This window comes from Ambystoma mexicanum, chromosome 5p, assembly GCF_040938575.1.
Source record: "Ambystoma mexicanum isolate Mex_15411 chromosome 5p, UKY_AmexF1_1, whole genome shotgun sequence".
NCBI classification, from domain to species: domain Eukaryota; kingdom Metazoa; phylum Chordata; class Amphibia; order Caudata; family Ambystomatidae; genus Ambystoma; species Ambystoma mexicanum.
In genome coordinates, this window is record NC_090930.1 from 283,655,091 (window position 1) to 283,680,991 (window position 25,901).

Consider the following 25,901-nt stretch of genomic DNA (forward strand, 5'->3'; position numbering starts at 1 on the left):
ACAGGCTCAGATCCGACAGTGAGGCCCGGGACTCACCAGCACAGCCGACCACACCCCGGAAGAGGGCCACCTCCAAAGCCCCACAAAAGCCATGGCAGGCTCCGAAGAGCAAACCACCTCAGGATGCCATGGCCCTGGTGCTGCAAACGTCCGTCAACATCGTACCTACAACTCCAGTGACACTGGCACAGGAGTCAGTAGAAGGTGCACTCTCTGCAGAGAACAGTTCTGTTGGGGAGGCGGCAGCTATCGCACCCCTGACTGATAACGAGGTGCGGGCACAGGTGTGGGTGCCCGTGGAGGACGACTCATCCGACCTGCCTGGCACACCAAGTCCGGCACCTTCCCCCCAGCTCACATCGGTTGACTCCGACCACGGCGCCACTCCGGAGCAGTCTGGGGGGGGAGTACATACAAGGGGCCATGAGTCCCATAGGGAACCCAATTGAAATTGAGGAAGACACGCAAGCACCCTCCACCTTCACTGGTGTACCGGTGGGGGAGCAGCAGGTAGGGCATGCTTCGCAGCGGCAGGAGGAGCTGACTGCCCTGGTGCGTGAATTTGTTTCTGACTATGACCAAGCAAGGCAGGAGTGGCGCGATAATACCGCCTCTCTTGGTAAAATCATCGCCAATTGCACCAGTAGACTGAGCGAGGAGGTATCATCCCTGCAGCAGGTCCTCAGCCGCATTGCTGATGCAATGGAGGCTGAACGTCCAGCCCCTCATATAGAGCAGGCGGCCACCCCATCGTCCTCAAGCTCCACACAGACCAGCCCACTACGCAGGTGGGCGCACACCCTGCATCGGCCGGACATGCCACCACCAGTTGCAGAGAGTGGCAGAATGTAGACTGGCCAGCCTGATGAAGGCACAAGACAATTGTTTGGACACCATGTTGTGGGGGAAGGAGGAGTGGGGTGAGGGTGTATGGGGGAGTTGTGGGTGGAGGGGATGGGGTGAGGGGGAGTTGTGGGGGAGGGGGAGGGGTGTGTGCGCGGTGGAGCGTTAGTGCACGTTCATCTTTATCGTACAGTTGAATACAGCTGTTGTGTTTAAAAAAAACATCTTGAGTGGACATTCCTCATTGCGCATGTGTCATTTATTCATATAGAGTGCATAGTGTACATGTAGTCCCACACCCAGTGCCCTCTGTCCAACCATCATGACAGCCTCTGCAGCCATGTGTGTCAGAAATATTGTGCTATCACTGACTGGTGCACGTCCCTCCTGTTCATTGGCACCACAATGATGTGCAGCCACATCTTCTTCATCCCCTTCATCATCACCAGGTGGTAGCAGTTCAATGTTAGGGGGCAGGGGCACGTTCCATTGGATACATATGTTGTGCAGCATGACACATGCCATGATGATTTTGGCCACCTTCTCATGCCTGTAGAGGGTGCCCCACCCGACCGGCTAAGGTAACGAAACCGTGCCTTCAACAGGCCAAAGGTTTGATGTTGGAAATGCATCAGCGGGACAGGGCCTCCGTATCCTTGTCCTTTACTGCTTTTTATCATGTGTTTGGTCGTATTTTCCGAGCAGGAGTTCAGGTGGGACTCCTGACGGTGCAACTCTCTCTCTTTTGGTTTTGGTGAACAGACCCATGGGATACCCTTATGGCACCCATGGGTAGGGGTCCAACCCTGTGCCCCTAGTGTATTTTTTGGGCACCTGTGTGTGACCCACAGAGCAGGGTACGGGCTGATGGCAGCTCCGTGCTGAAATAACTGGTGCCCTGAGCGTCCTCCATTTTGGGGTGCCCAGGCCCTGTCATTGGAATCGGTAGATTCCCGATGGAGACAAAATGGTCCCCATGGCCTCTTGCCTTCCATCACCTGTTAACTTGATCTTCCTGAAGTCCCGGGAAGCCCTGCCTCTGTCCCTTCCCCCTGACTGGCTGTTGGTGGAAGTTCCGTATATGGTAGTGTGGGGAAATGCCGACCAGACTGGCTGGAGCCTTCTCACCAACCGTATGTTTTGGGTACGCCTGTGGGTGGGACCTGGGTGAATGGAGTGTGTGACGAATATACATTCTATGTTGTGGCTGTCTAGTATCTGGTGGTTGACGCAATGGTTGAGACAGCCCTGCCCGAAACCGGTATGAATGCAGCTTGGAGTGTTGAATGGCTCGGTACTTGTCCCAATACACATAACTTGTTGTGAGTGTCTGGAGAGAAGTCAATGGCCTGAATGCCCCGTGTGCCTGATTGACTGCCTGCCTGCATGAATGACCGTAGTCGCGATTGGATGTTTGAGTGTGACCCAGTGGAATGAATGGGAGATCAACAGTATATCTGTGGACCTCTCACTGCTAGGAATCGTGTTCAGAAGCTGAAGTCCACTACAACGAATAACTGGAGTAACTGAAGCTTGATCTTGAAGCCCTGCTGGACAAGAAGAATTGCTGTTGCTCTCCTTCGCAATCTGAAAGCTGCTGTGCTTCAAGAACTGACCCAGAGAGGACCTGGTAATGCGCCCTCTTCCCGAGCTACGAGGGTCCATCGTGCACAGCTGATCTTTGCCTAAGCTCCCTGGTAGACAGACCTTCGACAGGCTGCCGACCCGATACGGGGATTGCTGCGGAACTCCAAGGAAAAGCGCCCGGACTGTTGTCTGCCACTGTCGACGACCGCCGTCGCTGACTGGAGTCGCCGTGCTCTGTTTGCCTAAGAACTTCATTGATCCAAGGATGCTCTTGTCCGCATCATCGCTGCTGTATCCTGCTGAAGAAGGCCTGACCGTCGACGCGCCGAGGAGCATTCACCAGTGGGTTTCCCACCACCCAAAGACCACAGAGATGCCGACGACTCGATACCCTTGCTGGGCCACAGTTCTTCAACTCTTTGCGTCCAGAACTATCGACACCGAGGTGCCCTGCACGCCTCTTCCTGGCAGGACGTTTACGCTTCCCTGTCAACGAGCACCACTAGGAACGACGCGGCCACTTCACCATCGTAGCTCGATCTGTTCTTCGTTGGACGTTCGATGACCCGTGACTCCTGCCTGAAAGGGAGGACACTCAAGAAGGGCAGTCGATTCCCTGACGTGGAACGCTACAACGCCAAGGTACTTTGGGGTTGCAGAACTATTGGAAAGTCTAGTGGTACCACTTTAGAAACTGTATATATTTACCATTGCTGATTTTCGGAGTACAAAGGGCCTCATTACGACTCAGGCGGTAAGGGGTTTACGGCGGCGTAAACAGCGCCGACCCTTACCGCCTGATTCCGAGGTCCCTTAGCGCCATGGAGGTTTTAACACCTGCTTTTAGCAGGTGTTAAAATCCATGGCGCTAAGGGACCTTGATGTTAATTACGCCACCGTAATTTACGGTGGCGTAATTAACGCCTTCCCCACTCCCATTATGCCCTATGGGGCAAAAATGGGAATGGGGAAGGGTAAATGGGGATTGGGGACTTACCGCCCCGCCAACCTCGGAATGGGGCGGTAAGTCCGCCAACCACCATGGCGTAAACATAGTTTACGCCATGGTGGTAAAGGTACGACCCAGGCGGTAACTTACCGCCTGGGTCGTAATGAGGCCCAAAGTGAGTTATTGTGATATTGTATATACCTTTGAACATTAATTTTATAAAGACTGTGCTGTAACCGATACAGTGTGTGGACATTCCTTTGTGGGTGCTTGGGGCCTACACTGTACTTAAGAACCAGCTCACATCACCTCCTGAGAAGGTAGGCCTTGATTGCTCGACCACAACTACCAATAATAGAGAATCTTGGCAGGGGTCATTGTGCCTCTCCTCTACCATATAGAGAGCGGAAGTGCAGACCCCCCTTCGGTCTTTACAAAAGGTCTGCTCAATGACCACATGGGTGTGGGAATGATTGTAGTCCTCCTCGTGCCTGTTCTGTGGGTTTCGGACAGCGGTGAGGAGCCACGGCTTCAAGGGATAGCCACTATCACCTGCATGTGAGGCAAAAAAGGTATATGTCAGCCGATTCATGATGGGCAGCTGTACTAGTCACACATGCCTGCAATTTATCATTTGTCACATGCACATGTCCCTGGTTGTATGCACGCCATTTTTATGCCCTCAATGTGTCCTGTGCCATGGACTAATGGGGTGGGTTGCATCTTCAAGATGATACACTGTGTGCACTGCCTTGATGTTGCTCATGCATTGTGGACGCATACAGGTTGTGTTATGTTCTGTGATTTTAACTGACTGGTAGCGTTGGCAGTAGGCTCTGCAATATTGGGCATTCAGCACTGATATTTCACCTGCTGATGTGCTGCACTCCTTTGGTTGTGGTGGCCCTGTGACAGACAGTGGATTCCCTTGGTGGTTTTGTTCAATGCACTCCCATGGATGCTTGTCCTGTGTGATGATTCGTTGGAGACTGCAACATAGTGTATGTTCCATGCATGAGTGGTGCACGTGTTGTGGGATGTAGGGTGGATTACTGTTTGGCATGTTGTGATAGGTGTTGAACTTCCTCCAGTCCTATGGGTTTAGATTGTCATGTTCTGCTTGGGATGCTTTGGGGCCTAGTTTTTACAGATGTGCACATTGTGCTTTCACACCAACATTGACACCATGCTGGTGTCTGCATCTCACCCCCTATTTCACTGCCATGTTCCTGTCATGCTACTTACCAAGCAGCCAGGCACGTCGTCCTGCATGTCGCTCCATGTAGTGTGGAGTTGCGCAGGACTATTGAGTCATGAGTTGATCCGGGATATCGGGCACAACAAAGTGTGATGATCTGGCTGGTGTCACATACCATCTGCACATTGATGGAGTGGTATTGCTTGCAGTTGTGGTACACCACTTCCATGGCATGCAGGACCACCAACTCCACATGGGTGCAGTCGAGGGGACCTATGCAATTTGGCATGCCTGCCAGTGCATGGAAGGCAGCTTTTGTGTCAGAGATCTCCTGGGGAGTCAGTGGTAGGGATATGTAGTCCCTTGTGTGCTTGAGGAGGGCATCCAGCACTTGGTTAAGTATGCAAGAAAATAAGGGTTGTGATATGCCATGCTTGTGCCCGACTGTGTGCTGGTAGGTGCCTGTGGCAAGGAAGTGGAGCACTGACACTACCTTGAGTAGAGGGGGGATGGCGGTGCGTATTTCCATGATGCTGACAATGTCGTTGTGTATCATGTCTACGATGGTGGTGATGGTGTCCCAGTCAAGATGGTACAGGGTGTGGATCTGCTCAGGGGTTAGGTTGAATGGACTGGCATTGATGTGAGGGATTGGGGGCTGCCTGTGTGGTACCACTGGCTGCTCTGGTGGGGCATGCTGGGCCTGTCTCACCCTCCTTCTCCTCCTGCGTCTCCTCTGTGGTGCCTGCTGTTGTTTTTGTTGTAGATGGTGTTACAATGCAAGCATGTCCTCTGGCCCCAGTATTGCTACTACTAATGGAATCATTTTGGTGTGGGAAGGGGTGTAGTGTTTGGGTGTGCTCCTTATGTGCTGGCTCAGACTCCATTGCCTCCACCTGTGCTGATTGTGTGCACCTGTGGCAGTTGGGACCACTGCACATAGCATTTAACGGTTGGTTTGTGATGCCGGCATGCCGGTATCCCCAATTAGCACCTTCATGATGCCAGTATTTGCATGTCCGCCCGACTTGTGATGTCCACCCATTTGCGGCATACCGGTACTGCCAGTATGATGGGCTGTGGGCTGGGTAAGGAATACAAATATAGAGAAGGAGGGTTTGGGGGGAACCCCCCAAATAAAAAAGAATTCAATTAGTTTTTCAATGGAAATTTTTAAAGCAAAAATTCAATTGAAAAACCATATCAGCAAAAAGACATAGAACCCCACAATTGTGGTGATTCATAAGAAAGATAAAGACAGAGACTGCTGTAAATCATACAGGCTCATCTCCCTGTTAAATGGGGAGCTTAAAATCCTAGCAAAGTTTCTGCCCAACATATGATTCTATGGATATATCATATGGATTCTTCCTCCATAAATCTGGAGAAAGTTGCATTACATTAGGACCCAGGACTTTGACTTTGACTTTTGCGGACGGTCCAAATTAAGGAGTGGGCCTTGATGACTGAACTAGATTGTACAGTCATCGGCTGTGGCCGTAGTAATCTCCCATTCATTCTGAGCTTCTGTAACAAACTGGGAAAGCCGACATCTACTATGAGTTTGTGTTGGTGAGGTCTGGTATGCCAGAGGTCTGGGGGTTACTACGGGCTCACCCATTCAGCTACCAAGGGCCCAACAACCCTGCCCCCAGAACAGAGGACTAAACCATGGGCAAGTCATGACTGTTGTTTATTACAAAAACCGACAGGAATCATACAGGACATAAATAAATCCCTGCAGTCACCATTCCCAATGTCGTGTCAACCCTTTTTGATACAGAATTGCGTCACAATCTGAGCCCTCCCCCAAAAAAACCTATCACATGTACTCAATGAGTGCTCGGAGTGGTATACACTATAGATAGTCCTTTTAGAGCTTACTTAATTGTCCCTTCTATGTCAGGTGGCTTCCCTGAGAAACTATCTATTATATTGTTGCAGGGTCGCAGGATTACCATTGCCTCTTGCCCCGTCATCCACCCCTGTATTTCTGTCCCCCGATTGTCTGGAACTGGTCTCCTCAGTCCTGGGACCCAGTGTGTTTCTCAGCGCTTTGTGCACCTCTTCAAGGCGATGTGAATAACTATATGTGCCCGATGTATCGGTTAGCAGTAACACTTTTGCCTGTCAGAGTGCTCTCCATGTTGCAACGTTGTTAACTTGTTCATGTTTCACTTCATGTCTGTGGTGCTCAGAACTGCTCGTCTTCCCACTGTGGGTGAATAACCATTGTCTAGCTTGGCCACATCACTTGGTTTAAGACCAACAAATCGAGCTCTTCTGGTCTGCAAATATGGGGATTTATTCTGTTTTTCTGCAGATGCCCCCTTGTCGTCTTAGGTTTGGAATGTGCTGCTTGTCTCAGACCTTGGCTGTGAGCCCTGGCATTCCGGCTTTGTGCAGCCTGAGTTTTCCCTCGTCTCTTATCCTGCTGCTTGAGGCCTTATGTGATTTTCATTATACTTATACTATGATTTCTGCACACTTATATCGTGCTGTTTCCTATAGGTTAGATGTACTCAGTCCAGCCAGACTCCTTATGTGATCCTGCAGTTCCATAGGGCTAGTTGCCATAAGCAAGCTTGCTCTGCATCTCTATGTTGACTTGCGTTCAACGTTTATGCACCTGGCTAATGGGAAAAATATTAAATGCTTTTGACAGTATGTATATGTATCTGTCCTCTAGCTACAGAACTGTGTAAGCATGTTCTTCGTGTACACGAGTGTGTGTTTGTGTAGAGTTGTGCATGGTTGCGAGTGTACTTCATGACTAACGTGGCTATGTCATGGTGTTGCTAATGCCATCAGCATAGTGGTTTCTCTACATTTAGTCAAGGCCATCCATCATGGCATTTGGGTCTACAACCACTGTTTAAGCACCTGTATCCATAAATACATTCACTGGATAAGGTGTCAATGGCTGTCTGAGAGAATATTTCTCTGCATACCTCTCAGTCACTGGTGCTCCTTGGGGCTGTCCGAATATTGAGTGACTTCATGCATTCTTGACTCTCCGAGCAGTCATGTTCATGGGTATGAGGGGGGGCATCCTTGGGACCCTCTCTTCACTTGTTTAGAATTTTTTCATATCCTGTACTTTTGGCTGTTCTTATCAATGTGTTATGTTATATTGTTTGTTGTATCTGTTGTAGTGCTCAGAGGCCTATGGGCGAGTTAGCGCTTAATACAAATTGAATAATAATTTGATCCACCTGGATCAGAATGCTTTTATGCCCGGGCGATTCACGAAATGGAACCTGCGCAGGAAATTTGCTACATTGGCATTGGCTAGATCCCTCCCTGACCAACAATTAGTCTTTATGTCCCTCGATGCTTATAAAGCCTTCGATACAATAGAATAGTCATACCTTTGGCTTCTCGTGGAAAGAATGGGCCTCTGCAAAGATTTTTTCTGATGGCTAAAGTTATTACACAAGGCCCCGATGGCTAGGATCCTGGTCAGCAGACACCTCTCTGAGATTTTCCCCCTGGGTAGAAGAACAAGACAGGATTGTCCCCTTTCCCCTTTGCATTAGTAATGGAGCCGTAGGCAGAATGGGTTGTAAGCAACCCCTTTCTAACAGAATACATCAGGCCCGCAGCAACGAGGACTGAATCTCCTTATTTGCAGATTATGTCCTTTTGTTCTTCGGCGATCATGAGGTCTCGGCACCCAGCGCAGTAGACATAGTGAATGAATTCTGTACTCACAGTGGGCTCAGAGTGAGTTGGATGGAATGGGCGCTCTATATGGTCTCAAGATGGAGCGTCCCTTTAAGGGGAACTGAGTTTCTCTAGAGGGCCATCTGAATACCTGGAAATTCAGGCGGGCTACGTCCAGTAGTTTTTACATTTGAGTTGGGCCCCCCCCCTTGTGGTTCTTATGTAAGTAAAGAGGCGGTCCAACCAACTGCTATCACTAGCAGGGGAAAGCATTTAAAATGTTAGCTTTCCCAAGATTCCTCTATCTCCTGTAGCACACGCCATTCAACATCCCAACTCAGGAGACCGATAAGAACGAAAGCGGGATTAGTAAACTGTAGTTGGGCGTTGAGCTCTGTGGTCCCGAGAATATCCATTGACACTGTCAGCTTTGTCTGGGAAGAGGGTATCAGAGATTTTTAAGTGTTCAAGTTAGTGGTCGCCAACGACTGTCTCTTTCTGGATGCAGATAACTTGACCCTCAGGATAGAGATATGGAATCCTTAGATCGAAACCAGGTCATTTAAGGGGAGTAGGGTTTAGGTGCTCTGTTCCTGCCATCTAAAACTGGTGGTTAAAGCTTGCCATTGGATTTTGGGCAAGGCGGAACAGGGAAACAAACTGACAAGGAATATGCCAACCAGGGGCAATATTCTGTTCCCTGGGTTAGGCTGCTTTCAGTGGCGGAAAGGCTATGGAAAGGACAAAGGTATTACTAAGCTGGGGATATTATGGGGAGGGACGGACTAGTGTCTGTTGCAGATTTACAGATCCAGTTTGGGCTGGAAAGAATGCGATTTTATCAATAGCTGCAAGTACGTTACACCCTGTGCAGGCAAATGGGGGGAAGGTTTGACCTTCCTCAGGAATGTCCCCATGCCCCAAAGATATTGGTGGCCCAGAAGAAATGTTATGTGAAACCAATATCAACGTCCTATAAGTGGGTGACTTCAATACTATCCAAACAGTTGGACAAACTTAGGGGCAATGGTAGAGGGACCTGGGCCCGTTGAATGAAGCTGACTGGCAAAAATTGCCATGGTCAGTGAGAGAGATAGCAGTTAATGTGAAGTATTGGATGACACAATTGAAAGTCCTACACAGGCTCTACTACACCACTACCACATTACATAGGATGGGGAGGACGTTGTATGCACCAAGTGTAAGAGAGAAGTGGAAAACTTTTTCCACATAATGTGGTTGTACTGAGCTATTCATCGATTTCGGGGGAAAATTCCAGAGAATCATGAATTGGGTGTTGGGAGGATGGCTGGAACAGACCTGCGATTACTGTTGCTGGTGATCTGGGGCGAATGGATACAAGTGGGTGTTTCTGGGGGAAACCCTGGTGCTAGCAAAGTCATTGCAAGATTATAGTGTACTGGGGTCCCCCACAATGATATGGAAATGATTGGTGGAGTAGGCAGGAGGATGGAGATGGAAAGGTTAGTATACAAGCATAGAGGATGCCCGGAGATCTGGAGGAAGTGGCAATCCATTTAGAGGGGTTGCTGCTTCACTGATATGGCAATAACAGGACATGGTTTGATGGAGAAGGGCCACGGGCGGCAGACGCTTGGATAAAGAACCCATACTTGCTGATCACTTTGGTGTCTAAGGGGGGGAGGACTGCAGATGGAGGGTTGGAGATTGGGTTGGAAAGTCACTGAATCACTGTTCTATTATTATTTTACTTTGCTTGTTTGCTCTGTTATTCAAGATGACAATCAATAAAACAAGTTACTAAAAAAAGAACAGTGGGTCTAAACGAAAAAACAGACCACCTATAAAGTGGACGTTTAGGGACAGGGCTTCCATACATGCGCGTTTCTGCAGTGACTCAACACAGTGCATCAAATGTTGTACAAAACACATCAACAGCTGCATGAATGGCTGTTGAAAAAGAGGCAACAGGCTTCTGTTGGCTATTGCATTGCTCTCTTCTTTCCAAACACACTTGTGGTGCTGCATTTTCCCTTGTTCCTAGCTGTAACCCGGTCCCTTACAAATCCTCTGTTGGGCGAGCTAATACTCATTGTCAATTGTGCATCGCTAATACGTTTTATTACCATAGCATGGAAGTGCAGCTGTGACAAAACAGGCATTGATTGTCTACGTGATTCCTCTGAGTGATTGACTAGGCCGTGGACCCTTTTTAAACAACTGGAACTGGGCACACTAATTACCCCAAAACGCCCTAGAAACGTGCTGATAATCCCCATGTGTGTACAGAATCAATACAACTAATAAGCACCTTGAAGAGGGAGTCGGGATCCTGGGAGCACCCCGCCGCCCCCCCATCAAGTTCATGACAAGATGGAAAGCCAGAAAAGCCAGCAACGACCCATTCTATTTTGGACAAATCCCAAATGCACTAATGATTGATAAGTACACGCAGAGATACCCTCTCAGTCAGCCATACAGACCAAGTGCGATACATCTACCCATGTGTGGTAGAAGAGCCTGATACCGTGGTCAGAGACATCTTTATGGACAGCCTCGATTGAGTACCAAAAGCCATGGTGCTGACATCACTAGTGAGACCACAACATAGCCTTAGGCATGAAGCATTCGTGCAGTCTGCACTGCAAACACACAACACACACACTCAAATACATGAAGAACATGAGCGCACAGTTCTATAGCTAGAGGACAGATACATATACATACTGTCATTGCTTTTATTATTTAGTCATTAGCCAAATGCAGTAACGCAGAAACCGCAAGGCACAAGAGTATATATGGAACCTGACAGAAGTGTGACTAGCCTACAGAGAACATAGCATAACATGGACAGTGTAGAAACTTTATTATAAGGTTTAGGAGAAGTACAGCAGGCCTCAAACCACTGAGCAAGCAACGAACAAAGCTGTTTCAGAGATTTGAAGGGACATTCCAATCTCCAGACGACAAAGGGACCAGCTGCAGAGAAATGGAGTACATCCTCATAATTAGGACCTACAGAGCGACGGACAATAACCAATGGTAATGCCACTACTCTGCAATAATGTAAAAGATAGTGAATTAGGGATGTGACAGGCCAGCCACCTGACATGCAAGAGCCAGTAGAATACCACATATAGGTGACCATAGACTCCCGATGGCCAATCCCTCACACTGATAGGTTCCTGGAGAAGGGCCCAAGTTAATGACAGAGTAGTGGCGTAATTTTAGAGTAAAATTGTCCGGTGTGCCAGCAGACGTTGAGAAGTACTGGAATCCACCTGTGTTCTTGTAACAATCCCTGTTGGTTTTATAAACCGTAGTTTGAACTTGTTGACTGAGTCCTCCCTATATACTGGGGGAGGGAGTTGGGCTCTCCAAGTCTGCAGACTTCCAGCATTGCTCTGGTATACCCGAGAGTTTGTCCAAACAAGTTGGTAGCAGAGTTGATGGTTCGCTGCATCAGCCCGGCACAACATTGTCTCCTTTGCTGCGGAAGGAACCTGAGATGCTGCAGGGACCTTGCATATTTCGAGAAGAAAGGGAACTCGTACTCGTGGAAAGGCAGCCAGGAGCCAGCTTGAAAAATATCCTGCCCGAAGTCAGCGAGAAGTCCTGGCAGACCAGCAAAGGGAAGTTGGCACTTTCTGGAGGACACTGCAACCGTGCAGGACCAGCAGACCACCAAGTGCAAGTATTGACCCAGTTGAACGGCAACTGTGGGTATGAGGGAGGCTATTGAGTGCTGTGGAGTTTTGTTCAGTATTGTGGAGTATCGTCAAATTATTGTCTAGCATTGTTAAAGTTAGTAGGGACAGGAGTGGAGGTAGATGTCCCTTTTCTATGTTTAGGGCACATTCGAGTTTAGAGCTAAACTGTTCTGGTGAATAAACTAGACTATTGACTAGAGGGCACAGATGACTTATGTTATGTAAATAATGGATTTCCTGTGGGTTGGGCATTCTAGATCGGGTCATAAATGACAGTATCCCTGTAAGGTTTACCAAGGTAGCTGGCCTAGATTGCGGAAGGTGAGTTGACTGGTTAAGTCTCTTGGAGTGAGACTTTTTTGAATGCTAGGCGACGCAGAGGGTACAGTTTGATCATGAGAGAATATTGGTGTATTCTGCATGGAGGCGGGAAGACAGCTGTGGGATTTTGTGTGTTTTGGAAGTAACGGGTTGGAGCATTGAGTGCGCAGAATTTGATTGTGAGCACTACCTGGTTTAGTAAATTAGTGATGTCACCCGTAGACTTGCACATAGGATGCAGAGAGCACTAGGAGGTGAGGAGCTAGCATTGGGAACTTGGGATTGGCAGATGAGGCGAACAAGTGGCGGTGCGCGGAAGGCACATGTGCAAGATTGTGGGTGTTCCTAAGGAGGCGGTGACTGCGAGAACGTGGTGGTGCGCGGAGCATGCCTGATAAGTTGTGAAGCCAGAGAGGCCTGTAGGAAACGGAAAAGTATTGTTATTACATTGTACCTTTCTCCCTAAACAGCAGATTGTCGAAACCCTCGACTGAAGGTCAGGTAAAAGCAGGAAAATGTATCAGGGGAAGTGCAGGGAAGAAATCTGTAAATACAGCATAGAATGGTGTAAGGGAACAGAGGGGAAGTTAACTAAACCATGGCCCTGTGCGGAAGTTTCTCCAAAGACGTGCAAAAATTACTACTGACACACATACAGGGTACCCAAAAGGGGAAGAAATTGACTAGCCGCAGTTGTGGTGCGTGCTTCAGGAGCGCAAGGGGGACGCAGGGAGGCGTCAGTGGATGATGAGCCAGCTGGAGGTGCGGGAGTCTGGGGTTTCCCCTTCCGCTCCCTCACGCGTCCCTCCAAGCATAGTTTCCAATGACACAGATGATGTGCAAGGGATGTACCCAATACGGGAGTTTAGAGCAGCATAGGGTTACTCAAATCCAACATATAAGCCACCACCATACACTAAGGAAGAGGGGCAGAAAGCTGCAGGGCAGCCAACCAGTGAGAGTGAGGCGCAGAAGGGCTTGACGTCATTGAGTACCCTGCACAGGTACCAATACTGAAGTGCCAAGCACACACTCGAAAGGAAGATCCTGTCTCAAGGAGGAACAAAGCAACAAGGTTTAAAGCAAAATGTGCAGCATATTTTGGAGAGCTATTAGAAATGGAGACAGCATCAATTAGAATGGGATACCAGTACCTGCACTAACACTGCAAACTCGCTCCATGGAAGTGGGATATTACCCGGATTCTGTGAGCTGGGACCTAATATCCAACCGCTAAGAAAGTGATTCACTTTGAATTAGTAAGTAGCCTTCTCTTTTATAAAATACGGATGGCTGAATATATAATAAATTAGTCAAATTAGAACATTGCATTTGTTTGTTTCTTCCTACTGTGTAGGATCTGGTACAGTGTACCATGATCATGTGACACAATCCGTTGGAGAGTACATTCATTGTTATTTGCATCACCATTGGAAATTGCACCCAGGGTGAACCAGACTAGGTAACAATTTACCTCCTTGGTCACATTGTGTTTTAATTTGATTAGACATGGATGCCAAAAATCAAAATTGTAATTAGTTTATCATTATATTTGTAGATCACAAAGGCCAATTACATCTATCATTGAGGAAACACTTTTTCGTTGTCCTCCGTCCTGGGGAAGGTCGGCTGAACAATTGGGGAAAGATGATCTGCACCCACTAAAATACGACCGAAACACATGTCGAGAAACTGTCACCCTCTATATACAGATAGAGGGCTACATCTGTAAAATACTAGAGTTGAAATATAGGGAATGTGTTTTGAATTTTGGGGACGGGTAGAATAGACACCCATATGAAAGTATAAATGTTGGTATGAATATGGTACGTATGAGTTAAGATTGGAAGTTTGAATGGAAGAGAACTATACATTGGTTTTGTGATCTTTTTGATGATTTGAATTTTAATTGTCTAATGAAATGAAGTGAACATTTTTGTATTGGTAAAAAACGTTTGACTATACATATACGGCATCCTGTTATTATTTATCTATTGGTCAATTTTTCGTTATTTCTATATAATCCCAGTGAAGAAGGTACAGGAAGAAAGCAAGTGCCTGAAATAGTGGGGTGCAAGCGCAAAGTTACTGACATTGGTGGAGAATGAAGCTGGACCGATGCCGATAATACCCCTGAAGACACCAGTGTTGTGTTACCAGAATAATGGGGAGGTGGAAGTTGGCGTGAATGTAGGATGCAAGAGCATAAAGAAGCATGCAGCAATGAAGACATGCACAGCAGTACTGATGGATCATTACTGAGCACACAGATCAAAAGCATACGAGAAGCTGCCACCCAACTGGGGAGGGGTTTGCTCGTTGGTACGCAAAATATGCCATCATTGGTCGTGCCACGAAAAGATGTGGCGCACAATGAGTTCCTGAAGATGGACAGGAACAAGAGGAAGAAGAGGTTGGTGGACGAGGAGCAAATAAGCAAGAGTGAGAAGCCTGCTGAATTGAGCAGAGTACAGAGAGGAGGTAATTACTTCTCAGAAGCATCAGAGACAGCACTAAATGAAGTTACGGCAGAACACAGATTGTTCAGCAGGACGCAAATGTTCTTTGCCACAATAATACCATCTGTACAGGCATACACAAATGCAAAATGGCTGCAGATAAACCGTTGGGAGCTGATGGTGATAATGAACTCCACAGTGAACGGGTTCGATGCAATAAAGAAGAGCTTTGAGCAGTGAGGTTGGTGGCGCTCCAGAATAGATACATTCTGGATCTGCTCACGGCAATGGAAGAAGGAGTTTGAGCAAACATTGGGAGTTCCTGTTGCATGTTCATACCTGCCAACAACGAAGACAGTGGTACCCTGTCAGAAGTGGTATTTCAGTTATCCAAAATGCATGCGAAGGGAACAGGAAAGGACCAGAGCTGGATAGCCTACAAATGCTCATGGATGCCGTCATGGCTGTCAGATGGACTAAAGGTGATAATGGGTGCACTGACACTGGCAGGGGTGTCAATGTGTTGAGTGAAGATCTGCCTTGCAAAGTGCCAGAAGTTGGTGGAGGAAGCTATCGGGATGCAGGTCTTGATGGATGTGAACATAGGAGGGGTGAAGGACCGATTGTGGCAGAAAGAGACAAGCTGAGAGAAAGAATAGCGACATGTGAATTGTTCCCGCTTGGAGAAATGAAGTTGGACAACCGATTCGATACAAAGCATTATGAAGGAAAGTGGGTGTGGTGCAACACCGAAGGAGTGTGCAGTTATATGCAATGGACTTTCAATGATCATGTAAATAACTATAGCCACCTCAGAGGAATAACGAAGATATGGCAACCAAGACCTAAAGGATTGATGTATAAGGATGTGGTCTCGACAGGTCGACCAGAGCAGGGATCCTGGAACACCCACATCAAGTTCATGACAAGAAGGAAAGCCAGAAAAGCCTGCAACCCCCCCCCCCCATTCCATTTTGGACGAATCCCAAATGCACCAATGATTGACAAGTACACAGAGAGATACCCTCTCAGTCAGTCATACAGACCAAGTGCGATACATCTACCCCTGTGTGGAAGAAGGGCCTGGGACTGTGGACCGAGACACCTATATGGACAGCCTCGATTGAGCACCAAAAGCCACAGTGCTGACATCACTAGTGACACCACAACGTAGCAGCATTAGTCATGAAGCACATGTGCAGTCCACACTGCAAGCACACAAACACATATTCGAATACATGAAGAACATGAGCGCACAGTTCTATAGCTAGAGAGCAGATACATATACATACTGTTGTTGCTTTTTCTTATTTTGCCATTAGCCAAATGCAGTAATGCAGAAACCGCAAGGCACAAGACATCCTGAGCAACCTTGCAGATGCTTAACACAAATATCTCTGTGACTAACCTACAGAGAACATAGCATAACATGGACAATATAGAAACCGCATTTTAAGGTTTAGGAAAAGTACAGCAGGCCTCAAACCATTGAGCAAGAGATGGACAAAGCTGTTTCAGGCTGCACAGGGAGCAAGACGTGTGGGATGAGTCCCACAGCCAAAGTCAGAGATATGAAGAAACATTCCAATCTCCAGACGACAAGGGGACCAGCTGCAGAGAAATTGAATAAATCCTCATAATTAGGAGCGGCAGAGGTCAATTTTGTGGTCTCTAACCACATGGTACAGCCGATGAGGATAATTGACAGTCTTCCGTGGAGGGAAAGGGGAGCCGATTCCAGCGAAACCAGACGAAGGCTGCAACTTTTGTTGCAACATACATAGCACATTCTCATAGGCAAATGTGGTGTACACAAGTTACAATACTGACACATAGTCGTTCACATCACCTCGAAAAGGTACACCATGAGCTGAGAACTTAATCGAGTCCCAGGTCTGGGGGATCAGCTCTAGCCAATCACAGTTTAGTATCCCAGGGGTGAATGGCGATGGACAAGAACCAATGGTATACCCACTACTCTGCAACAATGTAATAGTGAATTAGGGATGGGAAAGGCAAGCCACCTGACATGTAAGAGCCAGTAGTACGTATAGGTGACCATGTAGGTTATTAGACTCACGATGACCAATCCCTCACACCAATAGGTTTCTGGAGAAGGGCCCACGTGATGACGGAGTAGTGACGAAATTTTAGAGTAAATCTGGCCTGCGAGCCAGGAGACGTCGAGAAGTACTGGAATCCACCTGTGTTCTTGTATCGATCCCTGTTGGTTTTATTTGTAGTAAACCGCAGTTTGAATTTGCCGTTGACTGAGTCCTCTGTGTATAATGAGGGATGGAGTTGGGCTCTCCAAGTCCACGGACTTCCAGCATCGGTCTGGCATACCTGGGAGTTCGTCTCAGCAACCTTCATTATGTCACACAAATGGCGAAAGATGGGTGCGGCAGCAACAGTAAAACAATGGGGGTGATGGATTTACCACCATTTTTACTGCTCCGTCATATTCTTTCTTTGGAGGAAAACCTTCCAACACTCTAGAGGTACTACTTTTAGAAAAAACGTAATCATCGCTGGTAGATTTACAACTGTTGGCAATTCCCCAATCCATAATGGAGTCCTATGGGAATCCATAATGGTGAAATAACCAAAACTGGAATTTGGAGGAAGTACTTTCAAATCCGAAGGCAGTAAAGGCAAACTAGTTTAGCAGAAATACCAAATTGAAAATGTGGAGTCTAAAGTGCACAGGACCCATTAAATGATATTAGTTTGGGTTTAGTTGGTAAGCCCCGGCAATACCACAATGACACATCTGGTTCCTACACTTATTGGTGGGAACGTTTTACACATTGTGGGAGCTATGCAGAACAGATGTATGCGTTTGTTAGGTTTACACTTTTTAAAAGCACCCTTGCCACACATTTCTGTATGTGAAATCAGATAACAGTAACCCTTGTAAACCAGTATTTGTAATACACATCGAGTTAACAGCATATTTTGTAAGAACATTATTTTAAGAAATCACTCAGAAATTCTGGTTGCATACTGTCAGATTTGGTCGGCCCCCATTATTATTCTTGTGCACTCATGAACCACTAAATTCTCATCTGTATTTTGTATCAATTTAATACAATTGTCTTTTTATTTGACCACATGACGATTTAGTCATTGTTAAATTAATTTCAATGGAGTGGTTGGCACCATATGAAACTTCACAGGAATGTACATGAATAACTGTCCCAATGCCGACTTTCACTATAGTGCAAAGAAAAGGTTTCACTGTTTGAGTCGAGCTGCATGCATATTCATCATTAACTTTAAAGGCACTGAAAAAGTGCTTTGAAAATAGACGAAAGCAGGTTTTCCAAATTAATTTTGTGAATGCAAATTATTTTATTACACTCGCAACAATAAGGGCAAAGTAAAAAATCGTTTTTTTACAAATGTACAGAGGTAGTTCAAAGCAATGCAATCAGGACGGTTTAGAACAATCTCAAAGCAATTATTAAGAAAACGCACTGAACTGTAATACACAAACTAACAAATTACACACCAAAAATAAATTTGGCATGTAAGGCACACAATAGAAAACAGCATCTTTGATGGGAGTACAGAAAACAGGAATTTTTCTATCACATACTTGCATATAACAATGTCAATAGCATATGCTGGCACATGCAGTCATAATAATATTACACACTCTTTTTAGTCCCTTTTCTGCCCCAGGTGAAAACTTTTTCTCGTTATTAACCATTAGAAAACAGATTACAGATATTCTAATAGATGACATTAGATGCAAAGATGCTACACGTGTGTTTGATCTGGAGCGAGCGAGGTGCTCTAGCAAAAATATACCAAAATCAAACAGTGGTGCCGAGGCACTTTTATGCATGATTTTAAAATTAGTATTTCAAAACATAAAAACTTGTCAATAACTACGGAATGCGTTCCAGTTACCAATAAGTGCTCAAAGCCTGGTTTACATATCATAGGCTGCATAGTTCAGTGGTCGGTTGCACAGACGAATACTCGGACAACAGGGCTAGTTTGTTCTAGGGTTGCATTGAGACAGAGGCCCATAGGGGCAGGAGTTTTCTGTTCCCTATGCCCCTCTGGCCCCCCAAATCATCTTCTACTTCTGCCAAACATTTAGATCTGGAAAAATTGCCCTTGGTGCTAGACATTCTGATTTGCTGGTCATAAAAAACCTCTGTCGATTGGCATGACCATTAACAATAAATAGACAAATTGCTCACTTTAGACGTGTGCCAGCACAAATCCTCCGTACCCATGTTTTTTTAAAAAAGAATGGTTTACACTGTTGCATTTTTCCTCAGAGATTTTAGCCAAGCACGCATTGTGGAAGAAAACCATTTTCTCAACATTCCCCCACATTATGATATAGAAAATGTGTATTTGTTCTTCAAGTATTATTTGACACTGCATTTTCATAGAAAAATAATGTGCACCTGAAATTAACCAATCAGGAAGAAAATCAAGCTTGAAACACGGAATGCTACATTCAAACTAGCTTTTAAACATACTACTATATATTATTTCCCTTATATTTAGCAGCACATTCATATGTTTTTCATAACGTTAACACTGAAGATTACTGTGACTGTAGGAGCCATTTAACTCCGATGCCAGGCATCTAAAGAACCCTATAAAACCTAAATTAGCTTGACTGTTAGATTCGTACAAGAGCACTATTGCCACGTATATAAAGCATATCATACTACACATTCATGTAAAACCTGTACAGCATTTCACCTAACTCCTAATGCACATCCTACTACGTTATGCAGAAAACAGTTAAATCACATATTCCATTGCTAAAGTTGACATTAAGTGCCACACGAACACACTACAGTCTGATTATTACTCAAATACATACTGTCACTGGTTTCTCTCTTACAGGAGGAAGAAATGTGTATGCTACCTTGTCAGGAGCAAATAGGTGTAGCTTTGTTACTCAGGTAACAGGAGTTAATGCATCAGCTATACTGTCGGTGAAAACTGAAGCATTATTCTGATACACATTTCACACGTTAACACCTTGATGCAAGAATTTAACATTTCTCAAATGCAAATTATGTAGCGTGTAAGCATGAAAATAAAAGAAACAAAATCATCAGCTTCATTGTGATTCAGGTAGTCTAGGTCTCCTTCCTTCTGCGCCAGAATACTGTTCTGACTGTCCTGCATTAAAGCAACAATAGTATTTGTAATAGAGAATTCCAATAGGCAGACCCTCCAGTGCAAATCTGAGTATCTATGCTCCCCTATATAAACATGCCCCACACCCTAACCACCAGTTCTCCAGTTTTTACACCAAGCACAATCAACAATGCACGAGGGAAAGCTAGGCAGGAGTTGTGAAGGAGAGCGAGCCACCGACTGAGTCACTGAATGAGCATGGAAGTAATTGTTCTGTTACTCTCACATCCATCCATGCATGCTCTTCCTCCTTCCCTCTTTTTGGCAATGGAGTACACAGCAAAAATGTTTATGGGTAATCTCGCCTGGAGGGCACACCCAGAGAATAGTGCTTGAACACATGATGTCAGAGATAGGCACATCCCTTTAAAACTCTACCACTGCTACCTTCGATCTGCTGGAAAGTGCATTTAGTCCATCAGGAACCGAACGACCATGAATGGGTATGCTTGCTGTATCCAAAGATGACAAGACCCATCTGGAAAAGGCAGACTTGGCATCTGGAAAAGGTTGAGTGAGTCCTGTCTAAGTAGGACTTTAATCTTTTGGCTACATCCAAAATATGGAAAACTTCCTCAGTGGGAGAAGCACAAGGCCAGGGCTAAAAAATAAATGCAAATAAATCACCTGGTTTAGATGATAATTGAAAAAGGGTTTTGGTGGATGAAGAATGGGACTTCCCTTAGAACCACCTGTCTGCATAAAAGATGGTGTAATACCCTTCCAGGAGATGAGGTCAAGGTTACAGGAAGCCAAATGACGAGTGTTTCAGACAAGAGGCTTAACGTGAAAGAGGCCATAGAAATGACATTTAGTGGCCTCATGCTGAAGAGAAAATAGCCTCTTGCCAATGTTCAAGTAGGCTGCCATAAGGTAACGTTTGCAAGAGTCCATTTTAATGGCAGTACCGGCCAAATGAGACAAAAGATGACCCTGTCTGCGGATTAATGCTATTCTCCGACAGCAGGAGCACATGAACTTGCTTTTGTATAACTGCCTGGCTGACTTCTTCCTTGCCACACACAGAATCTGAATGTGGACACAGAAATCCCCTCCCGAGTGCAAACTAGCAATTCGGATAGTAAGTCTCCTTTCTAAGGGGGTGATCCTGGATGAATGCTCAATAGAAAGAAAATCTGTGTACCAAACTGGTGTGGACAGTTCTGGTTGTTTAGAATCAGTCACGTCCACCCTGTTCCTGAACCCCTGAAATGCTTTACCGTTCAACAGCGTCACAGCCGGCAAAGAGAAAAGTGTCCAACCAGTCCAGTAGAAAGGCATCCCGAAAGTAATTCTTACTTTTCCTCATCCAATACAACGCACACTTCTTATTGTGTTTTGAAACAAATGGGTATTGCAGGTGCACTCTACAGCAGAAAAAATGTTCTGCACTATCTCTTGGAGTTCCCAATTGGGAAGATAATGAAGACAACTGAACCTGTTTGTCTGTGTGTTGAGGACATCCTGAACACGAACAGCCACTGGGAAAATGCTGTTGGTATGAGCCAAGGCTGCACTGCAACAATGGAGAACAGACGAGAGCAGGTGCCCGCTTGCATGTTAACATAAAACATAGCAGTGGTATGGTCTGTGTGAATATGAACAACATTCTCAAAGAAATACCACGAGAATGCCTTTCATATCTGCCACATTTATGTGCTTTTTCATTCAGGTGGAAATAAAAAAAACTACACACCTGCAGAGAGATGCGGTGCACCCACCCTGCCAACCAAGCTTTTCAGCGTCCGTTGATTGGGAAATCTGAGATGGAGGACTCTAAGGGAACTCCAAGGAGAAAATGCTCCTCCCCATGACTGCACCAAATCAGAGCTTGTGACAGCAGCAGTTAGACATGTAGAAGCTTGATCTGAAAGTCCTGATGCTGGTTCCATTGACTGACGCATTCGAATCTTGACCCTTGCAAAGGGTACTAAATGGATGAAACGGCCATAGGACACAAGACTTTCTGAAACCAGATCACTCACCTGAATCGTGGCTCTTGACTGGAAGACTTTGATGGTGACAATCCTCTGTGGGGAGAAAATGCCAGAAAGGCGAGAATTGTCCTAAGGAACTGAAGGTTTTGCAACAGAGGCAAGCGTGACGTTCTGATTTGTTGAAACCCCACGTCTGAACCGAGGATCGAGGATCTCACACCTCCTAAACGTACTACAGAAGCAGGTTACTGGAAGGGGCTTTGATCAGTCATTCAGATATGGATAAAAGTGAACCCCCTTAGTCCGAGGTGTGTTCAAACAAATAACTTGGTAAAACACCACTGAGGCGTCATTCAGCCAGAAGGAAAGTCATCTGTACTGGAAATGTTGACCACCCATTGCGAACCACAAGAATTTTCAAAAACGATTTTAAGATGCCAAACCCAGCATGAAGGTACATTCCTTAGATGCATCCTGAAACAAAAGCTCAGTGAATGCACCCATCTTCTCCCGGATTTGGGATTAATAACAGGATATGGTAAACGGCCACCAGATCTGCCACAAGAGCAGACCAGAATTCTGATAACTTGTTTTTCTGTGGTGTACCAGGCCTTGCTGTCTTTATCTAGGAGATGGGAAAACTGGGAGGTAGGTACCTTGACTTTAACTATAGCTGAAAAGAATGCATCATACTGTGACAAGTTAGCCCTGTAAAATACCAACCCCCACCTTTTATGGTGTCCAAGCTGACACAGTTGGGTTTGAAAGGGGTGTTTTCCAAGGAATCGCAGCAGACGCCAGCACCAATGCATCCAAGGAAATGAACATGGAAGACTCCATGGGTTTAATTTTGGCAAATAAATCAGAGCCTGAAAACTAATCGGGAGGAGGGGGTAGCAGAGAGTGCAGAGACGTTGGCACCTAAGGCCACCAAGACTTTCAACATAATGTCCCAAAATGGTGGGAGGGATTGCTCCTCTTCAGAGGTGATGTCAGCTACACAGCCATATTTAGTGATGGAACAGAAGGATTGGCAGATTAACTGTAGGTTGGTCCAGGGTAGGGAGAACCCGTCCCTGAGCTTGTATGCCAGAAAGTCTAGGAACTTGTCTAAAGACATTAAGTCCCACAGGCCATCGGCAAGCAGTAAGTACACCAACAGAAGCTTCGGATTGGAAGAAGCTTCCAGAAATCCTGCTGAAGACACATGTAGCTACTGTGGAATATACATTTTAACAAAAATGTCTGACAGCATTAAATGCTGGTCAAAGGACAAAAATATGCTTGGTACCATGGGCCTGAGCAAGACAACTGCAAGAACTGTGATAAGGAAACTGGGAGCAAAGGCCCCCAGCTCTCGGGAAGAGTCCAGATCCCGATCAAGCAGGATGGTGCCTGAACTCTCAGCCAACTCCAGGTCAGCCAAGAAACCTTCACCAGTATCAGGGTCAAAGAGATTTCAATGGAGGAGGAAGACTGATGGTTCCTGGACTCCCACCTGTTCTTGTGGTTCCTTCTGACAGCAAGACCTGAGGAATCTTGTATTATACCTAAATCCATAGCACAGGGTGTCTGGGTTTATGAAAATTGTGCTATTCATCATCTAAAAGGATATGCTGGAGGTAGCAGCCTTATATCTTCAGGTGATTCGGCCCAAGTCCCACTAATCTCAGTACTAACATGACCTTTGCGGAGAAGAGCACAGGCTTTGGTGCCCTTCTTCAATATTGTAATAGCGTTGTCAGAGTAGAAAAAGGAACTGGTGGTGGTCACACAACACACTTTGGTAGACCCAGAGGTTACCTGTGTGCTAAAAAGGCTGGAGCAGACAATCCCTTAACGGTCCCAGGAAGCCCAGCACAGGGGCAGGAACAGCCAACCCCTCACCTATGCCAGTTTAGCTTCAATTAAGCACAAACTTGGCAGAGGATTACAGCACTGGACTCTTTCCCTTGGCTAGCATATGTTGAAGACTTCTCCGAAGGCACCTTGGTTCGATTACAGCACATAACACATGCAAGTTCTTAACATGCCCTGTGAGAATCAGCAGCCGCGAAAGGCCCTGTACACCATAAACCATGTTGCATTGGCCCTTTAGGGAAGGAGGAATTTGGCAAAACATGTTAATAAAAAGTTCATGGAAAAGTGAAAACAGCTGGGAAAGGGGCTGAGTCCTGCCATGAAGTAGATAAAGAAAAGATAATCCATTTTTAAAAAAATCTCTGCAGAGATACACCAAAAAAATAGAACAACCAAGACCACACCAAAAGCGATTAGAGAGCACGACCACCATGCAAAAAAACAGAACTGGTAGTTAGGGTGTGGGGCACGTTTGTACAGGGGAGCGGAGGTACCCAGATATTTAATGGAGCGGTGGCCTAATAGGAGTGTTTATTGTAAATTCAATTAATGCTTTAATGCAGCATCTCTAGCGCGGTATTCTAGCTCAGCATTCTTTTGTAGACCGCCTTTCCAACAAGTTGTAAAGAAGGGAGCACCTGCATGGAAGTCAAAGTAATTACACAAACAGAAGGAAGTTGATAAAAAAAAACAGGACTGTACATTTTCAAACTATAAGCTTGGACATTGTTGTCATGCATTTCTTCCGATTCACTTGGCAAATAAAGTATACATTGTATCGGCAGAAAATACACAACACTGTAATTCTTGAGCTGTTAAGTAGTGAACAGTCATCTTAAATATAAAAAGACACATGACAAGTGGTAGCCAGGCATAATAAACTTACACTGTCAGGTTAATTGGTCAGTTGTGTCTAGCCAGTACAATGTTGGATTTACTGTCGATGATGGTCAGTATATAAATTGGCAATAAACCTTCAGAGCACATTCATTGGAATGTGAAGGTTGGGGTGTATACAACTACACTTTTATAACAAAGACAGTTTCCATCAGTGCTGCAAATACTGATGAATGAGCATACATTAACAAGTATGCCTTTCGGTTGGTGGTCTTAGTAGATATCTTCCAAAACAACACGTTATACTACATAATATATCAATTCACTTTCGTTTTAGGTAATACCACAATATTCGTGAAATCAAAAAAGTATCTACAATGAAAAAATATATTATAAATATTAACCATGAAAGACAATACACAGGATATGCATTATCACCTGACCCACGCAGCAGAAACAAAATGCAGTACATTACAATGTATCAGCAAATAATGTCCGATTCATAATATCTACATTTTGACTCTCACGAAAAAAGCAACCTTTCAAAGGTTAACAGGAGAGCAATACTTTTGTTCTGCTTTTTAAAATGTGTCTGGGATCTGCGCAGCCACCTGGAAAAAATCCCAAGTGCGAAATCACTGCTGAGGCAATAGAAACGCAAATCATGTCCTGCTTTGCCATACGCGATTCGGCAGACCTTATTGCAATGTCCCGCTATAACATATGCAGCTTTGCAGACCTTACTGCAATTGGATCCCTTTCCAAAAAATATCACAGTTGAGTCAAGTTAGTAAAAGATTTAAACATCTTGCATACATCATCTTGATCGATTGCGGGTTATGAACATCAGGACACGCCGGATGCTGTTGAGACGATCTTTCAGCGATGTCATGGCAAGGAAAGGAAGCTGCGCCTTGCTTTCCAATGGAAGGACAGCAAGGACCCACCAACACCAAGATGGACCATTTGGATTAACCTATGAGGGAAATAAATTAATAATATTCGCAAAAGGGCGTCTGGATGATGTTAAGTAGTTGTTCTTTTTAAACTTCAATGCACTTCCAAATGCTTTTACCACATGCAAAGAACCACTTCACACTGCTGAGCGTCATTTAATCCAGACCATTTCCATTCAAACCCCAATCCCTATTCTTTTGAGAATGAGGCTCTCAAAAATTGAATAATCTTTTGAATAATCCTTAAACAAAAGACAAAATATTCACAGAGCTTTTTTTATTGTGTGGAAACTTTAGAAAAAGTACTATATTGTAATGTCGGTGTATTCATTTCTTATCTTTCCAAGTACATAGGAAAGTTACCCTCTATTTAAAAGTAGATCAACACTTCTCTAACAGCCAATATTTTCGCACA

The 25,901-nt window shown here is 45.5% G+C and overlaps 1 protein-coding gene across 1 annotated transcript in view; it reads right to left on the reverse strand.

The window, feature by feature from the left end:
• Positions 1 to 18,045: 18,045 nt before the first annotated feature.
• Positions 18,046 to 25,901, reverse strand: part of LOC138480918 (LON peptidase N-terminal domain and RING finger protein 3-like) — a 32,675-nt gene continuing 24,819 nt past the window's right edge. Inside the window, exon 12 of the mRNA XM_069612720.1 lies at positions 18,046 to 25,506. Coding sequence (XP_069468821.1) covers positions 25,348 to 25,506 — 159 coding nt within the window. The 3' untranslated portion in view covers positions 18,046 to 25,347. The remainder of the gene's footprint in view (positions 25,507 to 25,901) is intronic.